At 43.5% G+C, this 24,770-nt stretch overlaps 1 protein-coding gene across 3 annotated transcripts in view; it reads right to left on the minus strand.

Annotated features, from left to right (window-relative positions):
- LOC105560464 (furin-like protease 2) overlaps nt 1-20,028 on the minus strand; it is a 343,623-nt gene extending 323,595 nt beyond the window's left edge. For all 3 annotated transcript variants that reach the window (XM_012009611.1, XM_012009610.1, XM_012009609.1), the window contains exon 1: nt 19,837-20,028. In XM_012009611.1, the coding sequence (XP_011865001.1) occupies nt 19,837-20,016 (180 nt within the window). In that variant the 5' untranslated portion in view covers nt 20,017-20,028. The remainder of the gene's footprint in view (nt 1-19,836) is intronic.
- Nucleotides 20,029-24,770: the final 4,742 nt, after the last annotated feature.

The following is a 24,770-nucleotide window of genomic DNA, read 5'->3' on the forward strand; positions in this document are numbered from 1 at the left end:
AACAGACGCAATTTAATCCCGACTATTATCCGCGAGCCGTCTTGCTTTTCACGTATCGCACTTTACGGCTTACACAGTATTTGCAGAAATATGTTTCCTTGAACTTTCATTGATAAGGTCGAGGTGCGAGGTGATCACACACGGCGCACGGACGTATCCAATTATAATAATCATCGAACAGAACTCGTCGTGATAAGACTATTTCGTACGCTTACGTATGCAGAACTTTTCGCAAAAATCAGCGCGCAGCAAAAATTGCCAACGTTCGCGCAATTGGAGTATGGCGCCGCCTTTTGGTCTCGATAAAATCCGCCTTTTGTACGATTCTATCTGCGTCGCGACAAAAAAAAACCTTTCATAATGCAATTGCTATGCGGCGTCCTAGTCGAATGTACACGATAAAGAATTCAATGTAACAATAGCTTAATTTGAAAAAAAAATGTAACCTAAATTTTATCTTATTATTTTTAACTTCTCCATTCAATTATTTTTTATTAATGTTTAAAATGGTAAAACGTATAAAAGAAACGTTAATACATCATTCGTTTATTATATTTCGAAGTAATAAAAGCTTTCATATTTCAAAAATATAATATCAGATGTTGCAAAATCTCTTTAATTTCTTAACATTTTAATATTTTTTAATATTGAATTTTATCCAATAAATGTATAGCGTTAATGTACTAGACGAGAGAAAATTGTTTAAAATATTGATATTTTAGATAATATTTGATTCTGATATTTCAATATTGTACCGACATATTTTCATATTAGCACAATATGCTGTACCAAAAAAATATTAAATTTCCGGGCATTGCTGTCTGCAAAAAATGGAAGAGCAATTATCGGGATCAGAAACAGGCTGTTATATATCAAGGATTATCAAAGTTGGTAATCCTCTGAAAAGTAGAAGATTAAGGAGTGAAGTTAATTTCGAAGAAATCAATCTCTTCGTGACAAAGGACATGGGACGAAATGTAGCAATTTTCACAAGAAAGGCCATACGACAAAATTGATTCTATTGTTAATATAAATCAGGCTTTTGCCGTAATTACAATCTTTTATTCGCATATAATACGTCAAGATGTGTCAAATATGCTGAAATCGAATTTTCTCTTGGAGCGAAATCGTGAAAATATTACTACAGTCATAAAGTATTCACGTTTTATAGCTCAAGTAGAATATCGAAGTCGCAAAATGTTCTTATTTTACGATATTATCGACCCTCTCTCGCGACACACATTGCCGTCTAAAAGGTTTCAAATAATACACGGAGCGGGCACAGTAAAAGTCACGTCAAAATTATACGCGATACCGCGCATATAAATATTAATTAAAATTAATTCAGATGTGCCAAATAAATGATGAGAATTTTCCCAAAGATAGCATCCCCCGTTTATACGTCAAGATACTTGAGTAAACCAAACACAAAGTAAAAAATTTTAATACTCCTTTTCACATCGTAGCCACATCTATTTGCCTGCTTCGTCACGATAACAGCTCGGATTGAGACGAATGAAACACCACAATGCGCTAAGTGGTGAGATCAGCCGCTCGCGTGAAAGTAATGTACGTAAGTCAACCAGATCGCCGAGTTTAGCGGCACAGGATTGCGTATCCGAGCTCGAAAGAGAAACAGAAAGAAAGGAGGCGATAGCAGGAGTGTAGCCACTGGCAATTACCAGTTTTACGCGCGAGTGTGTGTTTAATGAGTCATAAAGGCAGGTGAATACACGCAAGGAGCTTTTTCTCGTATTCTACAACTTTATACGGTATCTAAACAGCTCCGAATGCGCTAAAATACATTTTTCCGAGCGGCTAATAAATATAATAGTTGCGTCTTCCGTGATAAATAACTCATTTCAAAGACGTACGGTTCTTTGACACATTTAAAATATCACAGACACGTTCTATTTATAAATAACAATTCATATAAATCGTTTACAATGAGTTTTCCCGTGATAAAAATTTTGCTGAAAGATCATCATCTATTACAAGTTTCTGGCGTTTATTAGACATTTTCGTAAGCCCTGTATTAAACTCCCTCAAGGTAAAAGTTTAAACAAGTTCCTTTAAGATAAAAGCTACTTCGAAATAACTAAAGATTTTATTATTCACTCTCATACATTGTAGTCTTCCAAGTATTATCGATTTTATTGACCTCTCGATTGTATTTATTTTTAAAGAAAAACAAATCCTCCGTAGGGAAAATGTCTCGGTGCTGAAATAACTATTTTCGTTTTCTTAATTCGATCCTCCGTGATTAATATGGATGCGATGGCCATTTAATTAAAATGTGCCAATAATTTTAGAGCGCATCATACGAACGATAATAGAAGCGCGGGGGCGCTAATTTAATTTCTCGAAGATTGATCGCGCGTCACAGAGGCATGCAGATTTTCCTTCCTCTCGACCTAAACGATATCTCAACGCGATTTATTCGCGCACATGCGATCGGGCTATCGTTCTCTGTACACTGTCTTCTGGCCCGACAGGTATTTCGAACAGACAAGATTGAAACAATTGCACCGCTCGCAAACGCGGCGGTCCGAGGTAACGAGAACTCCAATTTCGAGAGTGCAACCCGCTTCTTTCTTTATTCCGGCTATCCACGATCTGAATTATTTATCTGGCAGCCACCCTCCGTGCTCGCTCGTGAAACGAACGGCAAGACCAGGGCTTTTTTTTCGCGCAAAGATCGATTCCACGCGCGTAAGAAAAATGAAACGAAAAATCCCGCTCGAGATGCATAGAGCGCTCCCCCCTTTTTCACGCCGCGCGCAACACAAAGTGCGATGTTTCCGCGAGACCGCTTCGGGAGGGCGAGAAAGCTTCTGCACGCGTAACGAAAGAGCAAGGGAGTTCTCGCCGGCAAGGCGCTCTTCGGGAGCGAGCGCCGAAATGCGTGCGCGCTTTGTGGTCGCATCGTCGCGAGAGAAGGTGAAAGTCGTATTCAGTGAGTTCGCATTACACATTTGCTTTCGAATCGAACGAACGCGGCGGATTCCCTCTCGATCCCGGACCGGCTTGGCCGGAAAAAATGTATGCGCCGTCTCTCGCGAGATTGTGGGTCACGGCAAAGCTAATTGAATCGTAATTAATACTTGCGATCTGTAATTGCGGAACGAAAACAGCCCCAGCTTACACGATATCGGATGCTGTAACCAACTGTCTGAGCGAGCTTGCATGTTTGCGTGCGATAATTTCAACAGATTTTAAACTCGGGGATATTCGCGATAAAATGCAGACATTTTATCATTTGAATATACAATACTATACAGAGCTGTAATACTCTTCCCTTTTGCCATTTTATTAACTACGTATGTTGATGTTTTCAATTAAATGAAAAACATTGTTATGGCTACTAATTATTACAAATAACGAGCGATAGCAAGTTGATACAATTATGTATTTTTCGATTATCCCGGATTATAAACAGAATTGCATTAACTTGCTATTCTCATTATCGCGCAAGCAACATTGTTTAATAATTGAAATATCGGTAAATGTTGTTAATGCAAAATATCGATGCTGAGAGGGTAAAAGCATCGATAATCAACAAAGTTTCGGGTATCATGAAAATATGCAACACAATTTCGATGGGAAGCAATGACAAATTTCTACCATTATTTCCAAAGACGTCCCACTTTGATCGCGATCGCGAGCGCTGTACAAGAACACTTGTAACAACGTTAAGGGAATCGTAAAGTGGTGATTATACGAGACGGGGCGCGGGCGGATATAATAATTATGCTAACTGCTCTTAAATACCAGGCGTAATTAAAAGGTACTCGCGGTCAAAGACGCGGACACCCGCCGTTCGACCTGCCTTGAATTTCAGATGAGCCCGTAATACGCCGTAAATAGAGAAAAGATCGCGTACAACGCGGTCTTTCCCTCACTTCTGACTACTCCCTGTAATCAAACCCTTGACCGAAATTTCGCCCTTCCGGAGTCTCGGCTCGCTACGCCCTACGAGGCCGCGTGTTACGAGAAGCGACGTATATCGAAACGGGGAAAGATGTACGCGTGAAAAACTGTACGATTATTAATCTCACTTATTAACAACTTCAGTATTTTCTTTCCCAATACCTGGTCATTTTTAATAATACGAAAAATTTATTGCGAAAAATACTACCACAGCCAGGGTTTGAACCTGCACCCACAGAACTTCAATGTATCATAAAATAGGATCAATATAGCGCCAATCATATTTATTATAGAGAAAGGAGTATTTTAATCTCAAATGAAAAATTCTAAACTCTAGAATCGTCTTTTGTCGAATATCATGTTGCCAACTTCGTGCGTTGTAAGATGGAGGGAAAATTTATTCTAAACACGCAAGAATATATAAACTTACATTTATACAAATTACTCTTGTCTCAATATAGCAAGTCAATCTTTTTTAATTCGATACAGGAGGAAAATAACTATTGATTTTATTTCGATATTGTCTTATTTTTATACTAATTGAGGTTGTGAGAAATATAAATGCGTCAAGAATATTTGTCTCGGTAACAGAAATCCTTTCTGAGGATGCGGACCTCCCTACACTCTAGGCGGGCGTTTCACCGGTTCGACCACTGAGGCATGAGACTCACTTATTAATTTTCGCTAAAACTGATTGACGCGCGGTCTGCGCGGGATGCTGTTTAACGCAGACGCGACGAAGGGCGTACCTACGCGATTTTTTCGCGACGACGGCACTCCGCGCGTTAATTCCCGTATCGCGCGCCGATAATGCGTGCAATAACGCGGAGAAAACGCATATGAGATAGTGGAGAAATTGCATCGCGCCTCCCCTACCCCCCTACCCTCCCCCGTTCGCCACCTCCCGGCCGTAATCCACGGCATTTATCTCGGTGCGCGCAACGTGTGTTGCGCGCGGGAATAATGGAGAGTAATACTAGTTTAATAAATAAGCCGGCTTTAATGTACGCTCGCGAAATACACGACTAAGTACGTGGAGGGCTTCGCACGCGTAAATGCAGCGGCGGATGTAATCCAGTTATTCCGTAACGCCCCCGCGCCGCGGCTCAACCCTTTCGAAAATTGTTCTCCGACGGGTAAGCGGATCTGTCATGAATGACACGTTGCGAATAGGCGTGTTTTAATCGAGTATCGGCATATTCTCTTTGAAAAATTCAAGGGCTCGTATAAACCACGGCGATCAAGCTGTTGCGTCGTGGAAATATGAAAACGGATTTCCGCAAAAATTCATTTCGGCAAGGAAAATGTTAAAGAGTACTTTGTTATCGCGTGTACTCCCTATGGAATACGTATTTGTTAAGTATACGCAGTCACGTTGCAGTGACACTGTTATCTGTTTATCGAAGCCATCGTTTATCGAGTTGATTCATAAATAACTCTCGCCGTACAATTACTGAATCACTGCTTCCGAGAAACCAGTATTACTCACGGTGCCTCTGTATTTTATCCCCTACAAGTAGTTTCAGCTACGAGTATAATTGAGAACGTATCACTTACACGGAGAGAATTTACTCTCAAAATTTACCCTGAAAATCACGTAATCGTGGGACAGCGTGACAAAATTTCAAGAAACTCTCATAGAGTTGTTGAAAATGCCATGGTGTCCCACGATTACATAATTTTCAGGACTTTGCATAATTTTTAAGAGAAAATACTTTCCGCGTTATGTTACGTTTCTCAAGTACAAAAATCCAGATGGTTAAGTGAGATGAAACTTATTTATGAATCAATCCAACAAAATTAATATTAATATACGATATCAATAACCATAATTAATAATTGACTAATTTTCCATTTACATAAATGTAGGTACACTCGTACATAGCATAATATATGTATAAAATAATATAATATTAATATTAACACAATAATAACGACTATCAATGCATTAGAAATGAATATCGATAATATATAAGTACGTGTATGTATGTGGACACGCAACATGATGTATTGGGTGTGTGTTCACGCACACTTGAACGTTTCCCCGTGATTTAAATGCCCGCTACACGGAAAAGAATGTGAAACCGGACTTCGCTCCGTCCTGCAACAATCGTTAGCTCAGTATTCGGTAAGTGCTATTCCCCGTGCGATACCGGTTATCCTTGAGACACAGGAAGGACCTCGTAACGGAGAAAAAGTAATGTTACGGCTCGGCTATAAACTTTGTAATCGGCGCGAGTCGACTTCCTTGGAGTATCTTCCGGTTGTGGAGTAGATCGACGAGCGACTTCGTCCCAATGCCATATATACTGCGCGACTGTCCAACAACTGTCGTAAACATAAATTCGAGATCGGCGAGAGAAACGTCAACTGAAAGTAACGTGAGGCAGTCTCGTTGCAGATCTAGCTGGCGGTATATTCGCGGAATAATCAAGCGCCCGCAGAGAGACAGCGGCTTTCGAAATTATTGCGCGATGACGATTGCCTCTAACGCGGCAAACGGGCGGTAACGTGTAGGATGTCGTGGCGTTTCGTTGTTTGAAAACGGCCCCCAAAGAATGCCGAACGGAAGAGCGAATTCGTTCGAAAGTGTCCCAATACTTTCACTCATTTGACGCCGAGGCCGCTTTTTCACTAACGAAGAAAAGGATGCTAATAGCGACACATCCTGCAGCGAAGAAAGTCGCGACAATTTCCACTTTATTTCACTTCTTCATTAATTATTTAATTAATAGACTTGATGCTCTTTCATTCTCTCTCTTGATTTAGTCTTCAACATTGCATTTTTCCGTATTTCACTAATCTCTTGAGAAATGAGATTCGACTATTTTTTTATCGAAGAAACTCAAGCCGGGTAACCGGGTCTCGTTGAAAATAACACGGCGTCGCCGTGTATGACTGCAAAATGCGATCTGTGCGCGTGGCGACATCGTCCACGGTAAATGAGCACGGTAAATGTTCGACACGGCCGAGGAGAGGGCCACGGACACGTCCAATCTGCGCCGTTGTAGCGCGTGATATTTTTCGAAATTGCCTGGACTCGCACGCGCGCGCACGAGGATCGTTCATTATTGTCCGCGGATGTCCCTAGTGGGACAAACGTCTGGTTACGACAATGCCGGGAATCGCGTCGGCACAGAACCGGCACAGAACCGGCGAGACGAGACGCCGAGAATGAAGAGAGAGAAACGTGCGTACGGGCGAGCGAGCGTGTAATGAAAAATAAGAACGAGCGAGTATAAGAGAGAGGATAAAGGTGTATATGCGCGCGCGCGCGGAAGGAGAACCGAAAAGAGAGCAAACACTCGAGTGACAGATGAGAGAGGCAAGGTGAGAGAGCGAGCGGTAGGACGGAGGCGACGGTGCTAGACAGTGGGTCCCCGGTGACTTCTGTTTTTGCGCCCGTCGCGTCGCGGCCGAAGGAACGGAAGGCGCGTGTTTAATACCGAGAGCAGGAGCAGCATCTGTTTCTCGACAACGGTACAATTACCCCGTTAAACGACCCGCCCTGCCGGTTTCTCGGAGTACCGGTTTCCTCCATATACGCTGACGTACGGCACGCACGTGCGGGGCCTGCTTTCGCGAGACCAGGCCCCGAATAATTCACAGTGGGGGGGAATGTGTGCCGCAGCTTCGCGACATGCTCGATCTGTGCAGCGATCGCGGATGCTGTGCGACGGTCCACGTGCGACGTGGATTTCGGACGGAATTCCGATAAAAACTGCAGTCGAGCAGAGGAGGGTAACATGAAAACAGCTGACATTCGCGAATTATGAGAAACGACGAGAACTTTTAAAGAACCCAAGTAATTTTAGCACGGCGTTAATACTGGAATATCGAGCTCCAAAGTGAATATTTCCGTTGGGTGTTGTTTAAAGAAAAAGACGTCTATGAAAAGAAATGGAAAAAAGGTAACTTTTGAAATGCTACCAGACGTTCTTCATAGACTCGACACGCTTGATTAATAACTTCTCATATTGGATACGGCTTTCAAGTTTGAGTCGCGTAAATTCTTTATTATCCGATTCCGATGAGCGAACGTTGCGCTACGTCGGAGATAACCTGCTACCGTTCGAACTGCACCTATTCTAATATCACTTGTTTTAAATTGCGATATAAATATGGAAATAGTTCGCTTCTGAGGTTAACAACGAAATTTTCTATCCAAGCTTGCGTGATTTACGAATCCAATTGATTGATCACAGACAGCTGCATTATAATTAATTGTTTAGACGTGTCAGGAGGGATTTGAATATCACGCATGACGGCCATACGGATATCGCTATGGCCAAGTCATCATAAATCAATTTTCATAAATAAACGTCTCGCTCACTCTTATTCACGTCTCGCTCGCACCTATCGACCTTTCGAATGTCTATGAATCAAAAACTCGCCATAGAAGTTTTCTACAAATTGAGACCTTTCGACCGGGGACACGAGAACTACGACATATCACAAATTCAAACAAATCGCGCGAAAACGTTTCTCCCGTAAGAATCGCGCGGGATCCCGTGAGATCGATCTTCGCGTGAATTTAAATCGACATATGGAGACGCGCAGAGCATAACGCGCTTAATGTAGAAAATTGCGTGTAACAAAGTTGGTCAATTAATTAAATTGACCCTTGCGTTGGTTTAATATGAATTTAATTAGATCTCACTCGGTTTGATTGTTAACTTTAACAATTAAAGAAATTATATTCAATTAAGCCTGCAGTGAGAAAATATTACCTCCAATTTTAATCGAAAATGTATATTTGAGGTTTAACGCAAACCGCACAATAAACCTCATATATTACATGATTAATAATCAAACATTTAGCTGCTAAATAATAAACGGTTTAAGCCAATAATCCACCACTAGTTTACAGATTTCATACAAAATGCAATCGTGTATTCCGTAGATTTTCAGATCCTTAATATTGGGGATTACTTTTCGTGGATTATTTTTAAAGGAGAGAATTATCGTTCGATACACTTCACAACTGATCTGTTTACAGGGGACGATCCCAGGGAGAGTGTTATGCCAAAAATATCGGAATGCATAATTTTAGCGCATGCCGCGGGCTCTTAAATATACATGAACTATGTGATTTCGGACGTAACGTAAGTTATACTTTTGCAGAGACTTTGACACTTTCGCGCGCAATTTGCATTCGCGAATTTGCATCAGGAGCACGATTTCCCTTGCGAATTAGCTGCGAAACTGCGTCTTGTACTAAGAACACACCCTGGCAGAAACTGCGAAGCAGCGCGGTGCATAAAATCCCGTCGCGATGCAATCCGTCAACGATACATTAGATAAATATCCTCAATTGAAACGGAGTCTAAACTCGATCCCTAATCATAGGGTAGCGCGGTTAGGATCGATGTATAATGCATATACCCTCCAAATGTATAATATATATACCAAGTGTCGCAGACGTATCTCGCAAACTTTCCAATGCACTGCGAATTTCATGAATCTCAAATGCATTTTGTTTCTGCGAACATTAATTAAAAGAATTGATCTACTTTGTAAATTTTGTTTTCATTAAATATCTGTTATATCTTTCTGAACGTACAAATGAAATGAGATAAAAAGAAAAACGTCATTATTCATCTCGTGATTAACTAACTCGTAATTATTTATAAACTCAAATGTTCAAACTCGCTGAGTACGAACGATTCATATTCTTTTATTCAGTTGATTTTAATCAGAGTTCAATTTCAGATAGAACGATGATTCGTGTTTTGTCTAAAATTGAAAATTTAAAGATAAAAAAACAGACCCCTCTATCTGTAATCTGCATAATCGCTAAAGAAATACCAATTTCAAATTCGTCAAAGAATGATTTCAAAGAAAATACAGTAGAATTAGCACATCCTGTATAAGCTGGAGGAAGAATTCGGAGCTGCATATCCTTTGCATCTTAACACCTAGTCACCGAGTGCAAGTGAAGATTCCCGGCGTAAGCGGCTTATGCACGTCTTGACTTGTTATTACCGTCTTCTTTCGGGAAAATATGAGTACAAAGTCTCGCGACGCAACGATCTCGCTTTATAAATCCGAAACTGGAGGAAGAAAAAATTAGTTTTGTATCACAAGGTATATCCAGTAACATCGGTAATAGCAAAAGCAAGCATGTGCATCCAAGAATAAGGACGGGTGCGGATAAAAATATTTCAACGGCATGCTTCAGGAACGGCTAGTAGAGATCTCACGGGATCTAAATAAAAAATTTTTACTTGAAAGCTTCTGGCTAAGCTTTGACAAAACCTTGGCAGAAGTTTGCGAAGAGAATGCATAGATATTTTGTCTTATAAGTTATATTAAATAAATCATTATTATTTTGCACAAGTCTTTGACAACTTCGTACTAATTCAATAAAACTGGAAACTTTACAACCCCCCATAAATGTCGTGTGTTGTATTTTGTATAGAAATCCTTTCCAGAATTCGCCTGTTCAAGAAATTTTTTTAAACGCGGTTTGCACGACGCACAAATTTGTTCCGTTCTATGCAAGGTAAATGAGACCGGACGTAAAACAAGCCGGGGAAACACGGAAATGTAAGAGGTGGAAGTTGAAAAACATTGATCGCGCTAGAAATCGGGAGGTTTTCGCGCGCGAGGGTACAGCAATAGTAGGGCAAGAACGAGCGGCGCGGAAGAAAACTGATTTTCCACGGTCTGTCGGGGATAAAACGATTCGCGGAAATTGTGACAGCAGGTATAAAGTCGACAACGGTAGCCCCCGTCATGCGTCACGGCGTATCTGGAACTGGAGGAGCGCACCCCTTCCAAACGGACCGCCCGATCTTCCTTTCGCTCCCGGAGTATCCAGCATTTATTTTTATACTTTGACGACACGAACCTTCATCCGCAACATTGGGTGCCATTGGCCGGAAAGTATTTCATCTCGTGGAAAATTTTTTTCTTTCAACCCTTCAGGCGAACGGGTAATTTTCGAGCCATCTCTTGCGTTAACTTCTCGCGATCAAAACTGCACGCATCATGCGTTCGATTTTTGTGAAAATATTGTAATAACGCGCGGGACTTCATTTTACTGCTATTATTATCGGATTTATTCCTAAACATTTGTTTTGACAAGAGGTTTGTTATCTGTTCCTGCGCTGGTGAACTAGTGCAGTAAGCTAGAACGAGAAAAAATACGCTTGTCTTACTCTAATTTATTGCACTAGTTCACCAGCGTAGGCACAGAAAACAAGCCTAAGGACTTAACTAAAGCCAACGGCACACGATACCATTTTCCCTACTGGACTGCTTACGAGAGCCGATCAGGATGCAGAGTTTTAGATCAGATGACTTGAAGCTAAATCCTGATTGACTCTCGTAAGCAATCCGGCAGAAAAAAAAATAGTATCGTGTACCGTTGACTTAAGACTCCTCCGCTTAGCAGGGAACGGTTAAGAAACGATATCTTGAAAATAGCACTCGGCATCTTCTTGTATATCACGTTTCTAAATGTCATCACATCTGTATCTTCAATCTCATAAAGCCGGACAACAATTTCATCGTTACAAGAGTCTACTGCGATACTAGAGGCCTCGTGTTTTTCCCGGCGAGAAAGGGAAGGGAACGTCGTGGCAGCCTGCCGTCGTCGTGGAAAAATATGTAACGTAACGCTATACCGTAAAAAAAAAACCGTCTATATAGGTAGCGTGGGTGTGGAAACACAGACACGTAGACACAACGGGGAATAAGTACAGAATGTTTCACGCGAAATTGCTCGGTTACGCATATCTTAATACATTATTATATCAGTATAGAGCATTGTAACAAGTTCCGACTAAGCCAACTTTATTCCGAGTTCTGTCTTGAGGGAGAATTATGGTAGTATTCATTTCAGCATTTCATCACGTAACATTGGAACTTAGATCTTAATAAAACTTTGCACGAGCGTGGAGAAGCGAAATTTAAATCGAATTTAAGCAATCTCTGTTCGGTGCAAGATACGGTTTAAAATTGTCGTGCGCCTTAAGAAGAAAGGATTACGGGGAAAAAAAGATTGCGTCGCCTGTCATAATTCACGTGGAAAGTAAAGCGCGCTTTCGTTCCTCATCGCTTCACTTTCTGTTTCTCCCCAAATCCGGCAAACTGTGAAATATCGAGGAGAACAACGCTCTCGCCAATTAGCCGTCGGTTAATTTTCACTAATGTTACGCCGGTATAAATGGCAAGAGTAATATTGCGCGTTAGAAATTCTTTCTTTCTATTTATGCGATGCAGGACACGCGAGACACCGACACGGGACTGTTCACGTGAAACACCCCGTACGTAAACTGACGTGTGCCGCGAGTGCGGTCGTACACGTGGGAAAACCACCGCGTATCCTTTCTCCGCGACTGGCCCCGCCTTAATGCCTTAATGCAACGAGCGAGAATTTCTGGAGCAGACGAGTTTGCACGCGGCTACCTTCGCGGGATACGTACCTACCGTCGCCAGGGCGCGCCGGTCGGAAAGCCGCGCTAAGATCCTATTCCTACTATCGTTCATAGCGTCGTGCGATCGTACTCCGACACGCCGCGTTCGAGTTCGGGTCATCGCGGAGAAGGGCATTCGACCTGACTTGGTTACGAGAAACAGAGAAAGAGGGGGGGGGGGAGAGAGAGAGAGAGAATATAATCGTGTTACCGACCCGCAGTCAATTCCGACGAGCTTAATTGCCTGTCTTGCGAAACAATTGATACCGCCGGCAGTTGATTTCACGATTATACGGGCCTGGTATATTATGACACGCGTGTCAATAGCGTGACCCCATTCCTCGTGCGAGTAACGTTCAATTTCCCTCCGAGACATCTAATGGCTAAATGACAAAAGGATCTTTTGCAATTAAGCCCGAGCTTTATTTTCTAATTGAATGCATAGTTCCTAAACATTAGGTTCTTTTGTATTGCACAGTGAGGTCACATAGTGTGCGTGAGATTCAAAACCGATCGCGATGTGAAGAAAAGTGGGCGTTAATCACGGAAATTAGAAATAACGATAAATACAAATGTTGAACAAAACTGGAATAGAAGTTAAATCGGCAAACATATATAATAAGATTCGAGTCGAACAGATTTGGCAACTTTTATGAACGCAACGCGTCACAGTGTATAACCAAGACTCCTCGAAAGGCATCCCTTCGTAAATTAGAATTGAATGAACGCGACGCAAACCGACGACCCTCCATCAAGTTTTTATTACAAAGACATGTCAAATTTCAAGTTTTGTACAGAAAACAAACGTGGAAAAGCACACAACGTTCGTAAGGGTGTGTACGCGACAGTGGTGAAAAATTCATGGTTGACAGGAAATCGCGATAAAAGATTCAGATGCCACGCTTAATTTCAGGGGCGGAGAGGGAAGAGAGAGAGAGGGGGAAGGGAGAGAGGGAGGAAGAGAGAGAGAGAGAGAGAGAGACACATACACAGTCGGGTGGGATGCTCGTGATATGCCAGCCCGCCGCAGAGCTGGGAAGAGTAATCGCGTTACTAACCCGCCGTAAATTCTGGCGAACCTAAGCGCGCACCTCTCGCTCCTTGCGAAACGTAACAGGTATAGCGAGAAATTTGATACCCGCGATTACACGGGCGGGGGGTCCGCCGGCGGCGGAAGGATAATCAATTAGCTTAACTCGAGCGCCACACGAAACTCGATTCCCACACGTTCGACGCGGAGCGCTGTGTCGATCGGACTAATATGTTTTAATTTAGGCTATCCCGGCGCACACACCGCATCCCTTCATCGTAACGTCCAATTTGCTCCGTCTCCAGATAACTCGTCCCGTCCGACAGATAACTCGGGAGAAACGTTTGGCCGAGTTGGACGAAACTTATTAGCGAAGTAGGAAATGAGGCGGAACTTTATTAACGCCCTTATGCGCGAAATTTCGCGGACTCCAATTTATCGAGTTTGTTGTTATGAAGTTATTTGTCTGCGGAATCGTGCCAATCCGGTAGGATCTCCGCGCGTTCCGGCAAACTGCCTGACACTAATGATCTTAAAATCTTGAAACTGAAGAAAGTCTTGAAACTGACTGATTTTCCAGTTTTCGATTTTCGTTCAATTTCCCCTCTTTCGTTGTCGTTGAAAACGGAGAACTTTGACAAAAACGTTGTATATAAGAAACTCTTTTATTTCTCGTATTTTTCAATGGATATCACTCGTATTACTATTTAATTAATGGTCAAATTACCGCGTTACTTCGGCCAATTATTGACGTTTACAATAAAATCGCGCGCGACATCGCGCAATTTTCTCCGATCCGCTACGTCGATGGATTTCGCAAAATATCCCGAAACTGCTGCCAACGGCCTTCTCTCCGCTTTACATAATAGCCGGATTTCGCGAATTTGCATGCACCTCTGTCTCTCGTCGCATGCTCGGACACGGGCGGATATTACGAGGCCATGCGGTGAAGCGAGTGTCGAACGCGAGTTCAACATTTTATCACACAATAACGGCATAGTTCGGCGAACTTCTTTCCGCCTGTCGCTTAAGCGACATGTCACCCAGTGTTAAAACACCCGACCCAGCCACCCAACCTACATCGAGCGACAAACAAGCTCTAGAACTGCTCGCTCCTAAATGGAAAATAAATCAAAAAAGATACTCCTGACCGGTTTCTCTCTATTCAATTCTATTAAAATAGAAGCAAGGTTATTTAATTGTTAGAGGCAGATCTAATAAACATACGTACGTTATTACAAGTTTGTGTGTGCATCAAAAGATTACTTTTTCAAAAATACACGAGTTGTTAAGATTATACTTTTGTCGACAATATCAATTTCTAAATGGACCGATTGTCGACAACCAAATACAAAGTGCATTGGAGAATCATTACATTATTTTTACAATCAAATCCCACTTGTCTAAACTGCTCGCTTTCATTCTTATTAACCGGATCTTGCACCTTGTAAAGGCGATATGTATCGCTGAAGCCTGGGCTCCACGCCAAAAGTTCTTTTATCCGCCTCTCGCGAGGACCCGCGCGAACTCGACCAAGTCGCGATAGTTGTGCGCTCTCTAATGTAATGTTAAAAAAAATTTCTCAACCCGCGCAACGCGTCGTTTCCGCCGCGCGATACACGACGTGTCCGCTCTCGGACGCGTGGCCATGGCGCGATGGTAGTTTCTGCGATTCTCTCGCGGTGCTTCTACCATCGTTCTCCTCCCAACCCCCCCCCCCTCCCTCTCTCTCTCTCCGTCTCTTCGCAGTCCCACGCGGTGGCCACATTTTTCCAACAACGAGCGCTAAAGTTTTTATCTCGTTGGGGGATGACGTACGGGATGGCAAAAGCCCCCTTTTCACCGCGCGCGCGTCGCACTTTCTATCCCTTGCGACCATCCCCTTCTTCCTACCCGCGCCAACCGGACAGAGAGAAGGACGCGGGCGCGAAAATGGTGAAAAAGAGAGGAGAGCGCTCGCCACGAATACGTGTACGCGTCGCGAGATAAAAGTTTATTACCGCGGCCTAGCAAATGCAACCGCTCGCCGATACACGCTGGATGCATGACGATTATTGCGCTCATCCCTCTCCCCTGGCTCCTCCCTCCCTACCCTCAATTCGTCTTTTTAACTCACCGCCGTTTCTTCTCGTTCTTCGCCGTGAAATCACTTTACAACGAAATGCGCGGGGAATAAGCGAACGGAGGGATAGAACGATACTGCTCTCACATGGAACGTCAACTGTTATCTACGAGAAATAACGGCTCCCTGGACATTTACCGCGTCGATGGTGCTCTGGGTTGAACCAATAGACGTTTGCTCGCCGCGCCGCTCCGTCCGTTACACGGGGAAGATTTCGCGGAGGAAAGACGTTGCGTATGAGATTTCTACATTGTGGTCTGCCGATCTGGGGAATTATTATTTTTACGCCGTATCAGAAGGCGATTTAAAATCGCGCAGCTTCAGTGCACAGAAACTTTCTAAATTACTTTCGTCATTTATTATTAAAAATTAACCGTGTAAGTTTCTGGCGTTTTTTAAACCGGTTCCACCGACTGGTACAGTTGACAATGAACGAAGGGAAATAATATTTCGCTCGATATTGCGAGCCGCACATTTTATCAGACTTTTAATAACGCTTAAAAAGCATCTCATTAGATATCCCATTCTTTAGCACATTTTTTGCTCATTAAAAAGAGACCAATCCTTTCACCCTAACTCTTCAAAGAATTTTAACCGTTAATAATTTCGCGTGAAAACAAACTGCATTATCCTCGATGCTTGTTATGCTGTCCTGCTCCACTTATACAGGGTGTTATGTAATACCCGCCTCACCTCTCATTTACGAACAGAGCGGACTAGACTGAGTCGAAAAGTCCCGTACCATTTTGCAATTTTCGCAATAGTTGACGAGTTATTGTTAAAAATCGCTGTCCTAGCCCGGCCTACCGCCCAATTCGAGCGCGCAGCGAGATGCGGCCGTCCCGCGATTGGCGTTGCTAGGCGCGCGGGAAGTTGTAAAATTATAGATAGCCGTTGCCGTGTGTCACAAACAACTCCCCCGCGCGCCTAGCAACGCCAATCGTGGGACGGCCGCATCTCGCCGTGCGTCTGAATTGGGCGGTGGGCCGGGCCAAGACAGCGATTTTTAATAATTAATAACTCGTTAACTTTTGCGAAAACTGCAAAATGGTAGAGGACTTTTCGACTCGGTCTAGTCCGCTCTATCCGAAAAGAAGAGGTGAGAGGCAGGTATTACATAACACCCTGTATAAACACGATAAGTTATCAGAAGAGATGTGCGTACTCCCTACAATTCTACCCCGCGTTTCCCCATTTTCAGCGCTTAGTTATCCTTCGGAATTTCCGCGCCGCCGCAAATTCATCCCGCCATAAAAGGCTCCGCTGGCGCTTTGTCGCTTATCCCGCCGAGATCGAGAATATCGCTGACGGGATCGCATAACCGTACAGCGAAACTCGCTCATTTTACATGCAACGACATTCGACTCGGTTCGATTACTCACTCGTTCATTTGCCGGAGTCAGATTTTGCAGGTGCGTCGTCGGATCCGCCGAGCGAAAATTCTCGCTGCGCCGGTGAATTAAAGAGCGAAGAAAATACAGGAGCGCGATCTCTCCCGTCTTCGCGGCGCAGATGGGTATAAAAAGTTTATTACTCGTGACTGGGGGAACGCGAAAGCGCGTGAATATACCGGAGAAAAAGAAGCGGCGAAACTCTTCCGTATTTTCGCGACTAGAGACCCTGTAATCAGAGACTGGCCATAAGAGTTCGTCAAATTCCCGCGAGTGAGAAACACACAACGATTCTACGATCGTAGAAAAGTGAGATGTTTCTCTCTCACTCGCGGGAATTTGACGAACTCTTATGGCCAGTCTCTGATTACAGGGTCTCTACTCGCGACTAAACGGTGATTACGAATTTTCGCCATTTTTCCTTGCGACTGATGGCAAAAGTATTAAAAGAATAAGAGTATTGGGATAGCTATTTTCAAAACAGCGCACAAACTGGTTCTCAGCGAAACTAATTGACATCGCACGAAGTTGTTGTACGTTATGTACTCGATATAATAAAATTATTTTCTAAAATATATTTTCTCAAATATAACTGATGACAATTTCTGCGCTCTATTAAAATTTTAGTATCGTTCCGAATATATTTCGTAATTATACGTAATTTATATGTTTGCCACTAAAATTACTTTTTCCATTGCATCACTTTCAACTCGAGTAGTTACGCAATTGTGTTACCGCGACAAATTAATGTCGTAACCGGTGTTTTACACGCTGTAAATGCAAATCGCTCAAATGCTGAGAACCTTGACAGAGATCTGGTCTTGACGAGAGAACCTGTGCGGTCAGCATATGGGTAGGAAATATTTTATATATCATGCTGAGTTTATGCACAGTTTCTACTACGGTTTACGTACGGTTTGCATGATATTTCGAAGCTGTATATCACGAAGGCGTTTCTACATTTTAAATGTTACATAACCCAAGTGTGAGTCGGATGAAAAGCAATCCGTGCGATTTGATAGAAGATGGAAGGTGACTCTACCTAGAGATGAAATTCGTCTGTGACGTAATAAGATTTCTACTCGAGCTAAGGAGGGACGAGTTTTCCTTTTAATAAAAATGTAAAAGTGACAATTCTACGCGCTGTTAAAAATAACAAAACCTTGATTTCAGTTCCTCGTTAATGTCACGATTTCCTCCAGGGATTTCAACTACCGGGATACTACGACATTATGAACGAAGGCGAAGCTTTGTGCGAGGAAAAAGAATGGAGTGCGGATTACTGAATGAGTTTTACTACGCGCGAATCTCGGAACCCTTTGTATATATCGGTCAGTGGGTCCATATTTGCAGCAATATGCCTCGCAATATGAACGAGTACTTGGCGTGCGATCAAGGTATACGAACGACTATTTAGCGTGCGATGTTTCTGTCACGTTCGCCGTTGCCTGACCGCGAGCGATGCACGACTTCGGGATACACGGTACGGTATTTATCAACCGCCTTATCAGCGGTGAACCGGCCATACTTCCCGCATCCGTAGACAACGGCGCGCATACTTGCGCGAAACGAGACTGGAGCGAAACGCGTTACCGATCACTCTTTCGCCGTCTGTTACTCCCAAGTAATCGGAGTCGCACTCGTTAAGCACCGATCAACGCGATGCCGTCGACACGCAAGGCAGTTGCATTGTACACTGCGCAAGGTGTTTTCGAACTTCGATCACAGTTTCAGCCGCATACGCAGACCAATTTAAACCCGACTTTTCTGCGGCGAAAGATCGAACCTACGAATATTTTACGTGTTTACCACTAATCTATCTTCGTCCCCAATCACTTTTAACTCCCTAACGATTTTTTCAAGTTTGTTTGAAATAAAAATCGAGATTTGAAACCGCGGAGAAAAAAAAACTCCGAGGTTTGTCAGTGAAATGTTCGCGATACTATAATATACTTCACATCGTTAATTTTAATTCTCATTTATAGAAGACTAATGAAAATTCTATGCAGGAATGATTTATCTTAATTGATTAATTTGCATTAATCTGCTTTAGCGTAATAAGTGACACGACGATGTATAATATTGTGGTATAATATCTGTAGGCAAAATATTCCGGCTTGCGAATTAAAATAGATCTTAGCGCGCACCGGTCTCGCGAATTAATCTTAATTCACAACTCTTATTTGCTCGCGCATTATTATCGCTCTAAACCGCGAAGAACACCCTACGTCAAACAGCCATTTCTGATACAAACAATAACGTTGGAGGGCCCTCCGGCAGTGCCACCATCCAATCTGTCTCGTTAGATTGAGTTCCCTGCCTGCCTCTTTCCCCCAAGCCGCTCGACATGATCGACGCCCTTTCCTCGTCTATGATCTCGTCGCACGACCACGCGGCGTCGCCCGTAACGGAGCATCTAATCTCATCGTCGACGCCGGGACGGATAAACGTCAATACGTGATTCGACGTGGAGAACGGCGAATGCGCCTTGTCAAAAGCTAACTGGTCTCACGGTAATCTTGCAAAGTGCAAGGGGATACTCGAGAAATTCAGAACCGCGCGCGAGAACATCGCTCCAAGGAATTTCTGTAATTTAATTCGACAGTAATCCCCCTGCAATTTTTTCTTTTAATCTCACGATGTGAAAAACTTGAGAATATTTAGCAAGTAAAAATTATGCTCTCGCCGACAAAATTTTGTGAACCCTCGCGCATTTTAAATTTGTTTAAAAAGGAATATAAAATCAAGGAAATGGAGAAAATTACATAAATCCCGGTGGCTCGCGTTTTTGCTCCGCATATTCCGTGTGTTTCTACTTGTGAAAATTTCACAAAGATATCACTAAACTTACGTTTCAACTATTTCATCACGTGTTAGCGCATTCCGTTCGCAACGTCGATGGAAAAATTGTTTAAAGCAAGAGAGACTCGGCGGACTTACCTGTCCATGATTGTCGAATCCGTGCTCCTGGGCGATCTCGTCGGCGGTCACCGCTCCGCTGGGCACGTAAACGGCGAACTGATTCGAGTAGATCGGCACTGGACGCGGCCGCGGTCTTGGCTCGGATCTCGCAGCGGCCAGCAGCGTGCACACAACCAACAACGTCACTCTGAAGATCATGTCGTCGACGGCGAATGACGACGACGAGTCCCACGATTATCCCGGACGGTGTTTCCGGCACTGAAGGGCGCGCGCGACGTCGCGATCAACGCGCCTCGGGCAGCACGTACACGCGTTACGCACGACCAATTCTCGCGTTATATCCCACGATCGAGCGGAATCGCGGGCGACTCTTGGCGCGTGTCGACGCTCGACGGAACTCGCGGCTCTCACGGTGGATTCTCGCGCCGCGCTCCCCTCGAGAAAACGCGGTCGGGAGCGAAGCGGACACGTCGCTGACGGATGAAGTCGTGTCGCAGCGAAAACGAGACGGCACTGCGCCGCGAGTTTCGCTCGTCGTCGTCGTCGGCGGCGGCTGCGGCGGCGGCGGCGTCGAGACGTCGGTCCGGGCGGGCTGGTCTTACCCTGCAACACAAAGACGAGGAAAACCGCAGGTTATAGCGTTCAGCGTGCATTCGTGTCACGCGCGCGGAGTCGGAAGGACGCGGTGGGAATTCTTGCGGGCGCGAGCGTTGTGATATTAATTGTCACCGAGGGGGGAGTTCGTTTTTCCTGCTTCTTGACGTGCGCGTCGCGGATTTGCATTACAATGTTTCGCCATGGGTGTGCGCGCGCGCGAGTGTTTGCAAACTTCCTTCCTCTTCTGCGCCTCGCGCCCTCGTCCCTCCGTCTCGTCCTCTCTATTCCTCGTTTCTCGGATGAGGGAAAAAGGGATACATGCAGAGAGAGAGAGAGAGAGAGAGAGAGAGGGGACGAAACTGAGAGCGCATGGCACGTATTATTTAATAACCGAATCCTTTTGTTTGCGAAACGGTGACGTACGGTGATGCAATTGTTTTGCAAATAACCGACTGCGTAATACCGGTTCGACACACTTACCCATTTAGCGCGACGCGCAAATAAACGATTATATCGCAACAAAACGCATCGGCGCGATGGGATGATTATGATGATGTTGGTGCGGCCGTCGTGACAAATACAACTGAACTTGCATAAGCGCATTCGCAGTAATCCTCGGTTAACCGCTTAATGGATGGCATTACAATGACAGATTCCAGCGTCCATTTTCTCTATTCGCGGGTAATTAATAATCGTCCGATATCTATTTTATTGTAGTTAACTCATCTGGACCGAGAGACGTTGCGATGCGCAGAGGAGCGGTTTTTTTTTCTTAGGGAAAGAAATTTGCGAAGGTAACAAAAGCGCGCGACACGAGCTGCAGGTATTTCGGTCTAAATCTAAAAATGATTTCCAACTCGTGACGGCAAAATTGGCCGTTACGCGACTGAATTGAATTCGGCAAGAATAAGGAAGGGAATTAGAGTCGAACTTGCTGGCGGGCGCGTGGCGAAAGCTCCGATGATCAAATTTCGATTGTGAACCATACGATCGACTATACGTATCTATATAGTCGCTGCTGAAGTTCGGCAAGTAACTGCTGGACTAGTAGTAAGGCAAAAGGAGAAGTCTGTTTCCACGGCGCTGTCGATAGTTACGGCGAAACGAGCGAAAGGCCGAACATGAGTTTGAAGTTAATCGGGCCCTCTCACGAAACCGTTACCGTCCGTAATGATTCAGGAAATAGACTAAAATAGCTGACGGATACGATTTATTCGCGTCGTAATTAAAGAAATAAAAGATGCCTCCGAAAGTTCGGAAGTAGAGAATTCACCTAATTAGGAAAGCGCGGTGGAACGCGGAGGAAAAATCCTATTGTGGATGGATAGATACTCAGTGCAGCCCCGGGCTAAGATTTGGCAGGTAAGAAAGAATAAATAAATATTAATTGCGGCTACAATGTAGACGCGATTTATAATTTACGGCGAAGCTTTCGTTACAATTTTTACGCGAGAAGCGTATTTACAGCATCGGAATGCGCGCGCAGATGCACATGCACAAATGCACATGCGCAATTACTTAATCGCAATTGTTGATTTAATTTCACACGCGTCATATATTATGTACGCATTTATTTACAAGCGAGCACAATCGTAATATCAGATTCTCGTTTGTCAGAAAAAGAACAATTACGATGCTTCGTGCTTGTTCGTGCGCTCGTAACGCAGCATCACGCGCACCCGGCAAGGATTAATCCAGCAGCCATGCTCCGCAGAATCCGCGAATTAAATAAAAGCTCCGAATGGTTTTAAATTTGTGCAAGTTCGCGAAAACGACGGACGCCGCGTGGACCGCCGAAAAAGCGGGCGATGCAGAAGAAAAAAAAGCGAACTCTCGCGGCCGAATACGGCGCGTTCTAAAGTGGAGCATCAACCAAATTAGTTTCCTTATGGAAACATCTCCCAGAAGATCAGTTCTCCGCTTGTACAGGGTAATTCTGCAACCGCGCGCGGAATAGCGAAACGCCTTGACAAATAGCGTCGCATTATCGCGTCTTGTGCCATCTTATCGTTCGCCGACTGTCCTCGGTGGCTCCGAAGTGAGTAATACAGCGAGCGAGCACGAATGGCACGAGCGTTCGCGTTTATACCCGGTGCCGTTCACCCGAACTCATTAAAGCCCGAACGTAAAACGAGACGACGATCCTTTGACGCAGGTCACGGCACGTCGGACATCTTACTTTGATAACAAACGAAGTGCTATTGGCACCGGCGAATGTAGCGTTGCACGTAACGCCGACGTGAATCGGGCACCGAATTAGAGAGCATTTCATCATAGACCGATACCCGTTTCTACCAATGCAGATTAACTTTGACCCCGGTTCAACTTACTTTATATCTTTTTCTAGTGTTGAAAATTAGATAAGGATAACAAGTAATTGAAACCGAGATTACAGTTAAACTGCATTGGCAGAAACGGGCATTATACGGACACAAGGAGAGAATTTCCTTTCAAAATTCATCCTGAAAATCGTGTAATCGTGGGACAACGCGACACTTCGAAACATTTTATGGGAATATTTTTAGTCTTAAAGGAAACAGACTAATAATAAAACGAGCTACTAAAAGGTTAACAATAATAGTTATTATAAATTCAAACGGACGACTAAAGAAACATTGCACAAATTCCGCAATATACAAAAATTAAATAGAAACAAAATCGTTATACTTAAAATGATAAATTAAAACCAAGCTATTATAAATCAATTACATTGTAAGCGCCTTTTAGGACCAGGCACAGATGGACGTGGCCACTTGAATTATCATGTGAATCCGTATACCGTATTTATTCCATCCTGTCCTGCGTACCGTTGCAAACGGACAAACACAGGTTTTTTCCCCTTAGGTGGAATCATTGCTGTCAATGGCCACGTCCATCTCTGCCAGGTCCTAAAAAGCGCTTACAATGTGATTGATTTATATCTTAAAAGGACCGAGTTGAAAATTTAGAAGTTAACGAACGAACGTTTCGACTATACTTAGTGTCCATCAACGTATTCAAATTAACTAAAAAAATATATCATAAATAATAATTTAAAATAATGGAAACAGTTAATTAATGCGCGTGAAGACCAAGAAATAGGGTTACTTGTGATGCAAGAACGAAGCCTTTGGTCGAAAAGATGTAGTCCAGTTAAAAACGTACGTTTCAAGCAAGTGTCCTCCTATGTCACGTTGGTAAACGTGAATACGGTCCAAGTATAACTTCTCCATAAAATTAACGGTGAGTTTTTAATTAGATACAAAGACAAGTAACTTAGCTTCGATCTTACATCTTCACCGGATCGTAACTGACCGAGTCGAGGCAAAGGTCAAGCCAAAAGCAGAATAAAGATTAAAGAGTAATTTAGTAAGTCAAAATACGAGGAATCGAAAAGTTCCGTATCCTGCGAATTTAATCCACTGATCTGTTCCTTAATATGATTTTTTTTAAATTTTACCATACATTTTATTAGTAATTATGCTGCGATTAGGCTGCGAGATAGTAAAATTTATGAGTATCCAGAAATATTCTGTCAGCAGCTGATTAACACGCTTGAAAAATTTGTCGTACGACAAATGTAATCGTACGCTAAGTCTAAGCATTTCATCGGGAATTCTGGAGAGATTGCGACCTAGTTGTATTTAATGTATGACATATTTAGGCAACACGCGCGCTCACCCGACGAATACCCGCCCGGAGCAGCACCGAGGTGAAAATATTGTTATTGCGCGCGTCAATGTAATAACTCGTCGCGGAAACGTGGCGCATTTTGATTTGTGAAATATCGAAATGAACACACGTCAAATAGACGCATCATCTGCCGTTGGCTCTGGATAAACAACGAGTAAAACCGTTTCAATTTAATATGTTCGATCGAAAGTTTTGTTATCGGGAAAAGGGGAAAAAAAATGAGGAACGAAATGCACAAAGTGCGCGTCTGTAAAGAGGCTATCTCAACTTTGACGAAATTTGAATAACACGTGAGAAATTTCGCGGTTTGGAAGACATGAAAGAAAAAAAATGTAACATACGTGCGCGCACGGAGGTTCGGGAAATTGATACTTTCAGTCGGAATATTTCATGAAGTTTACATAACAACATAACACGCCGACTTGCTATTCGTGTCGTTCGCCGTGTATCATCTTTACGTGCTTCGCTCTCCTACGCCCCGACAAAACGGACTCAGACGAACTTTCGTGAATTTCGCCGAGCCGAATTTCAAGATTTCGCTCGCAGGACGGGCTCCGTGTCTATTTAAAAACGACCGTGTCTGGCCGGCGCACGTGATATTTGAACGAGTACGCGACCAACTTGGATGACGTCAAGACTTCACATACCATTTTTAGCCTAGCATGAAACACACTGCTTCACAC

Source organism: Vollenhovia emeryi, unplaced genomic scaffold, assembly GCF_000949405.1.
Source record: "Vollenhovia emeryi isolate VEMERY1.0 unplaced genomic scaffold, V.emery_V1.0 DF939229.1, whole genome shotgun sequence".
NCBI lineage: Eukaryota > Metazoa > Arthropoda > Insecta > Hymenoptera > Formicidae > Vollenhovia > Vollenhovia emeryi.